The sequence below is a fragment of the Papio anubis genome, chromosome 17, assembly GCF_008728515.1.
Source record: "Papio anubis isolate 15944 chromosome 17, Panubis1.0, whole genome shotgun sequence".
NCBI classification, from domain to species: Eukaryota; Metazoa; Chordata; class Mammalia; order Primates; family Cercopithecidae; genus Papio; species Papio anubis.
In genome coordinates, this window is record NC_044992.1 from 4,210,548 (window position 1) to 4,221,629 (window position 11,082).

Below are 11,082 nucleotides of genomic sequence, written 5' to 3' on the forward strand. Positions count from 1 at the left end.
GGGTGATGGGAAATCACTGGTGAGTTTAATGCAGGGTCAGGCTTGGATCTGATTTACATTTTAACAAGATGATGCTGGCTGCTGTGTGGGGGATGGACTGTAGGTCTGCGCAGGTGGAAGCACGGGAAGACCATTTAGAAACTGGTGAACTGGACCCAGGGAAAATGAGAACAGGTCAGATTTGGGCTAATGTGGAGCAGGTCGGGGGGGGGGGGAGGGGGGGGGGGGGGGGGGGGGGGTGATAGATTTGGATGTCGTGGAAGAGGAAATGAGGGGGATGCCAGGTTTGGGACCTAAATAACTGGGTACATTGTGATGCCATTATGGAGAAGAATTTTCTTGGGAGTGGGAGCTGGAGGTGGTGGGACCAAACGGTCTATTAAATCAGAGAAGCCTTTTACAATGGCAGGGGAGGGGAAGTGCTACTGGTCACCGTTGCTTCTTGGTTTGAGAAGCTGTGTATAGAGGGCTGTGGTCCAGAGAGGACCTAACCCTGGGGGGAGGTCAGGGCTAACCTTCACCTTGAATTTCCACATGCTCAACTCCAACCCCTTTGTACCTAAGCCCCTGGGGCACCTTCTCACCCTCTCAACCGCTTCTCTGCTTTGCTGTCTGTTCTAGAAAGTGAAATGAAAACATTCACCTTGCACATCTGGTGCCCCAGGAGGCAGGAGGTGAGCGGAGCAGGGGGAAGCTGAAAGATGTCAACCCAGGCTCTCCCCTCTCTGGTTGTTGGTCACCTGTGCTGCCCATCAGGGAAGCCCTGACTCCAGTTGCTTCAAAAGCTGATGGAAAATTAACCAAGAAGCAGGAATGGCGCTTGGTTTCCGGGAGACTTGATCTTTATTTTGTACCCAGTCTGGTTGAGGAAGATAGGTAAGGGGTATCCTGAAGGGAAGGACAGAGATGCCAACAGTACCCTGGGCTCTGCCTGTCCTGCTCCGTGGGGCCCAAAGCCTAGGCAGAGGCTCTGCACTCTCCACTGTCCTCCTGAAAGCTGGATCTGAACTCAGGGCTACCCAGAGGTTGGGGCGTGAGCCAGCAGTGAGCACATAATAGATACACACTCTTTTTTTTTAGACAGAGTTTCACTCTTGTTGCCCAGGTGGGGTTGCAATGGTGCAATCTCGGCTCACTGCAACCTCCACCTCCCGGATTCAAGTGATTCTACTGCCTCAGCCTCCTGAGTAGCTGGGATTACAGGTGCACGCCACCTCACCCAGCTAATTTTTTGTATTTTTACTAAAGACGGGGTTTCACCATGTTGCCCAGGCTGGTCTCGAACTCCTAGCCTCAGGTGATCCACCTGCCTTGGCCTCCCGAAGTGCTGGGATTACAGGCGTGAGCCACAGCACCCGGCTATTATTATTATTATTATTATTATTATTATTATTATTAAAGACAGGGTCTCACTCTGTTGTCCAGGCTGGAATACAGTGGTGTGACCCTAGCTTTCTGCAGCCTTGAACTCCTGAGCTCAAGCAAGCTTCCTGCCTCAGCCTCCCAAGCAGCTGGGACAACAGGCATGTGCCACCGCCCCTGGCAAATTTTTAAAATTTTAGTACAGACGAGAGTTCTTGCTCTGCTGTCTAGGCTGGTTTCAAACTCCTGGCCTCAAGGTGTCTTCCTGCCTTGTCTACCCAAAGAGCTGAGATTACAGGTGTGAGCCACCACACCCTGCGGGTGCACACTCGACTGCTGCTAGATCTGCTCTGCTCCTGCCCCCGTGCTTCAGATAACTCTGTCTTCTGCCAGACCCACTTCCATCCTGTTAGAACCCCTGGAAGGGGCAGCAGTCATGGGGGACACTGGAGACATGGGCGTGTTCTGCGTGGGCTGCCACCTGGAGCAGGGTCCCTTGGCCACAAGTGCTGGGATGCTGTGTTGGTTCTTGCTGCCCCTGGTGCTGGTGCTGGGCCTGGGTTGGGGGCCCTGCCGCCAGATGCCTGAGTATGGTGTGAGTCATGGCCCTGGCCACATCAGGGGTCCCTGAAGCCACAAGCCCCAACACATCGGCCTCTGTGTCATCCAGGCTGCCACGGAGGATGAGGGGGCAGGCCCAGGCACTAGCAGTAGACTTGGCCACCAGGTTGCTGAGCAGAACCCCAGTGCTTGGGGACAGGTGTGCAGAGCCAAAGGAGCAGTTGAGCGAGGAGGTGAGAAGGAGCACAGAGCCGCTGCTGTCCACGGCGGCCAGGGCACTGCTCCCAGGGCTCACAGCAGTCTGCAGGAATGGTGGGCAGGGGTCAGGGATGGGCACCCCGGAGTGCAGGGCTGCCTGCAACAGTGCCAGCAGTTCCGGGCCAGCTGAGGGACTAGGGGTGGTGAACAGGATGCCCTGGGGCACAGGTAGCTGCTGTGCTGGTTCCAAAGTGGGCCTGGGTCCAGCTGAGGGCACCTCCAGCCCCAGGTCTCCTGCCAGCAGACTCAGTAGAGCATCCCCAGCAAGGTCTGAGGTGGGAGCAAGGGCTGCCCTGCGAAGCACAGCTGCCAGTTGTGGGTTAGTGGCTCGGGCCCCAGCGCCCAGGGGCGTCCCATCAGCATGGCAAAGTAGTGGACAGAGGCCTTCTGTGCCCCGGGCCACCAGAGCCCTTGCCAGGGGTGTGTCCACCAGGAAGCCCTCCTGAGCCAGCGTGGTGGGGCCCACTAGCAGGCGTGGCCAGGGCAGGCGGCCAAAGTGTGCGTGCAGTAGGTGCAGGGTGGGCAGAGCCGTGGGCAGCCCCAGGCCGGGGGCCAGGGTCTGTGCTGGGCCTGATGTCAGGGCCGTGGAATTGCCCGAGGAGCTATTGTGGAAGAGGCCCCAAAACATGGCACCTGCAGGAGACAGAGGGGTCACTCAGCAGCCGCAGGTCAAGAGTCACTGACTTATTTCAGTCAAGATCCCTTGACTGAGCCTGGGATCAGAAGTTACTGACCAGGCCTGAGGTCAAGGTCCCACGGACCTGGGCTCAAGGGTCATAGCCTGGGGTTGGGACTGCCACCCAAACCCTAGGTCCTGCTCACTAAGCAGCCTTGAGGTCAGGGCTACTGACTCCCTAAGTTCCAGGTCACTGATCAGGCTGTGGGTTGGGGTTGTGGTCTGGGGTCAGGGGTCACTGACCTAGGCCTGTGGCATGAGGATGCACCACTGCCAGGCACAATGCGGCTCCAACTCCAGCATCCACGACGTTGCCCCCGGCAACAAGCAGCTCTCGGCCTAGGTGGGAGCATGTGGCTGCAGCAAGGAAGGCACTGTCATGCAGCAAGGAGGGGGGCTGGGCCGGTGACCCCTGACCCTCCCCTCCCCCAAGCTGCCCCCAGCACTCACTGACCTGCAGGGCTGATGATGGCACCGTGGTGGTATACGCCAGGGCCGTGGGAGTGTCCGCCGGGTGGAGGGGCCACAGAGCCCAAGCTTCCTGTTGAGCTGCCCTGATTCTGGAGCTGCCTCACAGCCAGGGAGCAGCCAACAGCCAGCAGCAGCAGGGCTGCCACTACACGGGCCCAGGTTCCGGGCAGCCCACCAGCCTTGTTCCTGTAGACGGGGGGTGTCCTGAGCCAGGACTGGGACAGAGGGATGCCCACGAACCCCAAGAGACCCCAGGGAATGTTTCCCAAAAGGTTTGATTTAACAAGAGGAGTACAAGTGTGCCGAGGAGAAAGGGCTTCTTGGTAGCGGGCACAGCTTGGGCAAAGACATGGAGGTGGGAAAGCACTTGGGGAAACAGGCTAGCTAGGGAGGGATCCTCTGGAGGGGACATTGGAGGGGCAGAGTCCAATCACACCCAGTGGGGTGTGGCAGGCAGGAGAGAAGGGGCTGGGGAGCAGGCCCAGCCAGGCATAGCCAGGCCCCAACCTGCCCAGCAGGTGCCTACTGCACCAGGGCTTGGGGGCTGGGGACCTTTGACAGAGCAGCAGATGGGACAGAGGCCGGCTTGGTACAGATGTCCCTCCAGGTGCACAGACTTTTGGTTGGGTCAGGCCAAGTCTGGGGCTACAGCCTAGGTTTTCCCCCAAACCGATCGGACGGTGCCTGGAGCTAAGCCCAGCGGGGAGTAGCCTGGTCCTCCTGAGGGGCTCAGAGAGAGGGACTTGCCAACCTCAAGCCTGGGGAGCCTGGTGCTCAGACCCCTCCCTTACCTACCTGGAAGAGTCCTGGTGCCTCCAGGGGTTTGGAACCAGCATCTCTGATGTCTCCTCCTCCTCCTCTTCCTCCTCCAACTCCAAGCTTGGCTCCCAGGGCAGCAGCTTCTGATAGACCACAGGCTCTGCTGCCAGCTCCATGGCCCCCCAGTGCTCGCCCCAGCCCTCCTGCCTGCCAGCCTTCCCGGCTGTGTGTCAGAGGCCCTGCCCAAGCCTGGCAGGTGGGAGGTGGCAGCGACCTTGGGGAAGGGTGGGGGTGGAATCCAGAACAGGTCTGGGCAGGGCACGGGGCCAAGGAGGCTGCATCTGAGCCTGCCTCATTAGGACACAAGGCCCGAGGAGCTCTCGCGACAGGGCTCCCAGGTGACTGCCTGTAAGGGGTCACAGCTCAGTGAGGTCGACGAGGAGCTCAGCCCTAATGCCACAACCTTGACACCCAGGCACCTGCTAGGCTCCTCCCCTTGGGGGATGTAGCCCATGGATGCCCCCAGGACTGTAGTTTAGGGACTGTGGACTTGAATTAGAGCTACAGTTACATGGTGGCTTGGGTCAGAGCTGCCACGTGCTTGAGTCAGCACGTGACTAGGTTCTGGCGTAGGGGTGTCCGCTCTCTGGCTGGGGTCAAGGCTAACCCTGTGGCTACTCTGGGTCTGGGTTTCTTTGGGGAGCAACTTGGTTCAAAACTCCCTGTGCGTGTTTTGTGACTTTTGTCCAGAAGGTAGCGCCACAGCCTGGAAACCAACATTTCTAAGTTCATGTTGGGCTTCCCATCAAGGACCTGTTGCAAAACAGTGCTGTTTGTAACGGCCCCAAATTGGAAAGTGCCCAAATGCCCATTATCGCTGGAATGAATGATGTAAGTCACAATGGACCACTCTGCAGCAGTGAGAATGAGCAATCTGCAATCATATGCAATAGTACACACAAGTCTGACAAACATACGGACGAGGGAAAGCAGCCAGGCAGGTGGCAGCACGCGCTACATGCTTTCATTTACACAAAGTACACAAACAGGCAACAACAGTCTGCCCTTAGAAGTCAGATAGTGACTGGAGCAGGGACCAGGGGGCTTCTGGGATGCTGGAGATGTCCTTTCTTTCCTTCCTTTCTTTCCTCTCTTTTCCTTCCTTTCTTTCTTTTCTTCCCTTTCTTTTCTTTCTTTCTTGACAGAATTGTCGTTCTTGTTGCCCAGGCTAGAGTGCAATGGTGCAATCTCAGCTCACTGCAACTTCCACCTACCGGGTTCAAGCAATTCTCCTGCCTCAGCCTCCCAAGTGGCTGGGATCACAGGCGCCCGCCACCATGCCTGGCTAATGTTTTGTATTTTTAGTAGAGACATGTTGGCCAGGCTGGTCTTGAACTCTTGACCTCGGGTAATCCACCCGCCTCGGCCTCCCAAAGTACTAGGATTACAGGTGTGAGCCACCACGCCTGGCCAAGATGTTGCTTCTTAATCTGAGTGTTGGTGACACAAGTGCCCTGAGTGTGAAAATGCATCAAGTTGGGCATTGATGACATGTACTTTTCTATATGAATATTGTCTTTCAATAAAAAAGTAAAAATGAAAAAGCTCATGTATTTCTTTTTTTTTTGAGATCTAGAGTCTGGCCTCTGTAGCCCAGGCTAGAGTGCAGTGGCCGGGATCTCAGCTCTCACTGCAAGCTCCGCCTGGTTCACGCATTCGCCTCAGCCTCCCGAAAGGCCAGCTTGCGCCCGCCACCTCGGCCTCGGCTAGTTTTTTTTTGTATTTCTAGAGAGCAGGGTTTCACCGTATAGCCAGGATGGTCTCATTCTGACTCCTGTGATTCAATCTGCCTCGCCTCCCAAAGCGGATTACAGGCTTCTGGTTTAACATGCCCGGCCTGAAAAAGCTCATGTATTTTCTACATTAAAACAACAACCATGAAAATCATCCTTCAAATCATCCATCATCCCACCTGGCTCTCCAGCTGCTTCCCTTTCTCACGGCCTCTTCACAAGCAAGTACAGGGGTTCTTTAAGGCTGGTGTGCGTCACGATCACCTGGGCAGCTTGTTAAGTCAGATCGCTGGGCTCCCCTCCCAGAAAGTCTGGCTCCAGCTGTAGGGTCTAGAACGTGCTTTCCTAACTGCCAGTCCTGGAACCACGCCTTCAATCTAAAACAAAAGTGTACACCTGCTGTCTTCGCGTCTTTCCCTCCTGTTTCCTCCCTTAGCTGGTTTCTGTCATTCCCCAGAGAAACCTTTGGTTTCTTTTTTTTTTTTTTTCTTGGACCAATAAAAAACCAACCAACCAACCAAATAGAGCAGCCTAGGGTTGCCACCTTCTCATTTTGCCAGTGGTTGGGAGATGGGAATCAAAATGACCATTTTTATGATTTTATGACATTTATGTCATAAAACAATTCAGTTTCACTTTCTGTTAACATAGTGTAAGAAGGTTAGAATTTCAGAATGAAGGTCCGTCCTTCCTTCCTGAGAAAAGGCATCTGGGAGCCTTACGGCTCTGTGCTGCCCCCATCTCCTGCCCCAGCCTCAGTCTGGCCTTTGGACTCCTAGCATGGCTCCTTTCGTCCAGCAGGCAGAATTATTTTCGGCCCCCACCCTGCCCAGCCAACATTGCTCTGCTCTTAGAGCTAGGTCCTCACAAGCTCTTTGGGACAAGACCTCCACTGGTTGGGTTCTGGGAACATTTCCTAGTGTGGCCTTTCTCGTTCCTGCAGCTCTGGACCTATTAGCTAAGCTCCAATTAGATGCAGATGGGTTCTGGGGATATCCATGCTCAGGCCAAAGTAGCTCCAGGGGCAGATGGACTCGGTCATTTTAGGGCTCAGGGTAGGGGTGGGGGTTGGCAATGGCTTCAGGAGAACTGGGTCTAGTCCCATGTCTGCTAATAACTGAATATATGACTGCAGGCGAGACATTTAACCTCTGGGAGTCTTGATTTCACTTCTGTAAAATGAGGATAACAATATTTATCTTCCTAGGGTTGTTTTGAGGATTATACAAAATATATTTAAAGCAGCCAGGCGTGGGGGCTCATACCTGTAATCCCAGCACTTTGGGAGGCCAAGGCGGGTGGATCACGAGGTCAGGAGATGGAGACCATCCTGGCTAACATGTTGAAACCCCGTCTCTACTAAAAGTACAAAAATATTAGCTGGGTGTGATGGTGTGCGCCTGTAGTCCCAGCTACTCGGGAGGCTGAGGCAGGAGAATGGCGTGAACCCGGGAGGTGGAGCTTGCAGTTAGCCGAGATCGCGCCACTGCACTCCAGCCTGGGTGACAGAGCGAGGAAAAAAAAATATATATATATATATATATTTAAAGCATCTAGACCAGTGCTTAGTACAGAGCAGTCCCTCCAAAAGCATGAATTCTTTTCTCTCTGCTCTGTGAGCCTCAGTCTCCCCAGTGATTATTATGCATAATCTACATACGTATGTGTGCGTACATACGTATGTGTGCGTGCACACACACAAAGGGTGGCTTGAAGTCTGAAGGGTAAGACTGTAGATTCGTTAATTTCTCCATTCATTTCCTCATTTGTCCTCTTATCCTAATGGTTCTCAACCTTAGATACATATTACAATTACCTGGCAAGCTTTGGAAAATTCTAATACCTATTCAGACCAGTTAAATAACGAAATCAGGATCTCTAGATTGTAGCTTCATCAGTGTTGAAGCTTCCCAGGTGTTTTCAATGTGCAGGCAAGGTTGAGAACCACCGCTTTAGCGAGTGATTTCTGCAATTCGAATCACCTGTAGCAATTGGAAAACACCCAAACACCAATATCCTCGTCCCTCCCTTTCTCCCACTCCCACGACAATTGAATCAGCTTCTCTGAAAGTGAGTCTCAGTCATGATGATGTTTTTTTGTTTTGTTTTGTTTTGTTTTTTGAGATGGAGTTTTGCTCTTGTTGCCCAGGCTGGAGTGCAATGGCACGATCTCAGCTCACCGCAACCTCTGCCTCCCAGGTTCAAGCAATTCTCCTGCCTCAGCCTCCCAAGTAGCTGGGATTACAGGCACCCACCACCACAACCGGCTAATTTTTGTATTTTTAGTAGAGACAGGGTTTCACCATGTTGACCAGGTTGGTCTCAAACTCCTGGCCTCAGATTGATCTCTCTGCCTTGGCCTCCCAAAGTACTGGGATTGCAGGCTTGAGCCACTACACCTGGCCTCTGGCTGCCCCTTCTAACCAAGAAAGGACCCCTGAGACGAGAAACAAGGAAGAGTGTGGGCCCCATGTGTGTGTAAGCCTTTCCCCAGGTTGACTTTATAATTGGCCCTCTTGGACATGCTGGGATTTGACTCTATAGAATGGAGACAATGAAGTATGTGTATGTGGCAGGGTTGGGGGTGGGTTCAAGCAATTCTCCTGTCTCAGCCTCCCGAGTAGCTGGGATTACAGGTGCCCGCCACAGCACCCAGCTAATTTTTGCATTTTTAGTAGAGACAGGGTTTTGCCACATTGGCCGGGCTGGTCTTGAACTCCTGACCTCAGGTGACCCACCCACCTCGGCCTCCCAAAGTGCTGGGATTACAGGCGTGAGCCACCATGCCCGGCCTCTAGGTGTTTCTTTATGGGGAAAATCAACATAGCTCCTGGAAAATGCTTTCTTCTTTTTTTATTTTATTTTATTTTATTTTATTTTTTAGTTTATTTATTTATTTATTTTTTTGAGATGGAGTTCGTCTCTGTCACCCAGGCTGGAGCACAGTGGCACAATCTCGGCTCACTGCAACCTCTGCCTCCTAGGTTCAAGCCATTCTCCTGTCTCAGCCTCCCGAGTAGCTGGGATTACAGGCATGTGCCATCATGCCTGGGTAATTTTTGTATTTTTAGTAGAGATGGGGTTTTACCACATTGGCCAGGCTGGTCTCGAACTCCTGACCTCAGGTGATCTGCCTGCCTTGGCCTCCCAAAGTGCTGCGATTACAGGCATGAGCCACTGCGCCCGGCCAAATGTTTTGTTCTTTATCCCAATAACCAGAGAATTCCGAAGTCATTTGCTTTTACCTGGTAGGGACAGCAGTGCACCTTTACAATCTTGCCTCAGAGTTGTGGCAACACAGTATCTAATGGTCAAGGTCAGGGATATACACCATGGCAGCTGGTGCTCAGATGAGGTGGAGACAGCGGTGCTTTCCCCCAGACATTTCTGCAATGTGATTTTGAGCACTGGTCTTGGCTGTATAGCCTCTGAGCTAGCTCTCCAACATCTCTACCCCCCGTCCGCTTTCTGTGCCCACCGATTTTTCATAAATTTATTTTCTATTTAACTCAGGCAGAAGTGTCTTTTGTTTACAATTAATAACACTGACTGATGCATATCCTTCTAGGAGTCCCTAGAGGGCAGCAAACGGCATCTGCAGCTTGGAGCGGGAGCAGGGAGGCAGAAGCAGTGCTGGATCACGTTGGACTCTGGCTCAAAGACTCTGCACAGGTAAAGAGGGCATTTGTGTTTTCCTGACCTGTGGCTCTCAGGAAGAGTGTGTCTTAGACCTGGACTAAGGAGGAAGACTCAGACTAAGGAAGTTCAATTCCAGTAGGAGGCCATTGCTTTGTAAATTTTTTTTCTTTTTTTCTTTTTTTTTTTTTTTGAGACGGAGTCTCGCTCTGTCACCCAGGCTGGAGTGCAGTGACCGAATCTCAGCTCACTGCAAGCTCCGCCTCCCGGGTTCCCACCATTCTCCTGCCTCAGCCTCCCGAGTAGCTGGGACTACAGGCGCCCGCCACCACGCCTGGCTAGTTTTTGTATTTTTTTAGTAGAGACGGGGTTTCACCGTGTTAGCCAGGATGATCTCGATCTCCTGACCTCGTGATCTGCCCGTCTCGGCCTCCCAAAGTGCTGGGATTACATTTCTAAAGCAGAAGGGATGAATTATGAGGCACTTGTGGTGTCTCTTTCCTGGTAGCATCTACTTCTTTATTCACTGCTTTTACCTCTTGTCAAAAGTATTCTAGCTGCCTTTGGGCCCCAGCCTTTGTCTTGTGCCGAGAGTCTTGTTTATCTTAGACATTACCTGCGTGCCACCACAACTAGGTTCCTTGCTGCCTACCCTCTATTCTTCTCCCTAATAGCATCAGATTTTCTTTTTCTTTCTTTCTTTCTTTTTTTTATTTTTCAGACAGAGTCTCGCTGTGTGTGCAGTGGCATGATCTCAGCTCACTGCCATCTCTGTCTCCCAGGTTCAAGCAATTCTCCTGCCTCAGCCTCCCAAGTAGCTGGGATTACAGGCATGCACCACCACGCCTGGCTCATTTTTGTATTTTTTTAGTAGAGACAGGGTTTCTCCATATTGGTCACGCTGGTCTTGAACTCCCAACCTCAGGTGATCCGCCCACTTTGACCTCCCAAAGAGCTGGGATTACAGATGTGAGCCACCGCGCCTAGTCCAGATTTTTCTTTTCTCTTTCTTTCTTTATTTTTTTGACAGAGTTTTCCTCTCCCAAGTTGCTGGGATTACAAGCATGCCCCACCATGCCCGGTAATTTTATATTTTTTTTAGTAGAGATGGGGTTTCTCTGTGTTGGTCAGGCTAGTCTCAAACTCCCGACTTCAGATGATCCGCCCACCTTGGCCTCCCAAAGTGCTGGGATTACAGGCGTGAGCCACCATGCCCGGCCCAGATTTTCTAATAGGGAATTATTCCCTGCTACTGTGTGTCAAATCCTGGGGAGAGAAGTTGAGGTCATTAACAGTCCCAGGGTTTGGGGCTGACCTAGAGGAAAATGACCACGAGATGGCAGTAGCATGCAATGAGCTTTACTGGGGCGGCTCTGAGACAGGGTTACCTGTGAGGGGAAGTCCCCCATAGCGGGCGTCCTTCTAAGGACAGTGATGCGGGGCCAGCATCCAGAAAGAGGAGAAGACAAGAGAGCTTCTGGGGAGAGGGGTATCAGAGAGGCTGTTTACATGTCTAGATGAGGAGGGATGTCTCTGGGTCAAAGAACTGCCAAGGGCAGCCCTGGC

General features: G+C 52.8%; 1 protein-coding gene across 2 annotated transcripts; it reads right to left on the bottom strand.

Annotated features, from left to right (window-relative positions):
- Nucleotides 1-824: 824 nt before the first annotated feature.
- Nucleotides 825-5,282, bottom strand: GGT6 (gamma-glutamyltransferase 6). Of its 2 annotated transcripts, none has more exons than XM_003912127.5 (4): nucleotides 4,124-5,282; nucleotides 3,312-3,514; nucleotides 3,101-3,196; nucleotides 825-2,814 (listed from the first exon to the last, which is right to left on the bottom strand). In XM_003912127.5, the coding sequence occupies exons 1-4, from the start codon at nucleotides 4,261-4,263 to the stop codon at nucleotides 1,772-1,774; spliced, it is 1,482 nt and encodes a 493-aa protein (XP_003912176.2). In that variant the 5' UTR covers nucleotides 4,264-5,282; the 3' UTR covers nucleotides 825-1,771. The 2 variants fall into 2 exon arrangements, with proteins under 2 accessions (XP_003912176.2, XP_003912177.2); XM_003912128.5 differs by having other exon boundaries at nucleotides 1,172-2,814; nucleotides 3,101-3,214.
- Nucleotides 5,283-11,082: the final 5,800 nt, after the last annotated feature.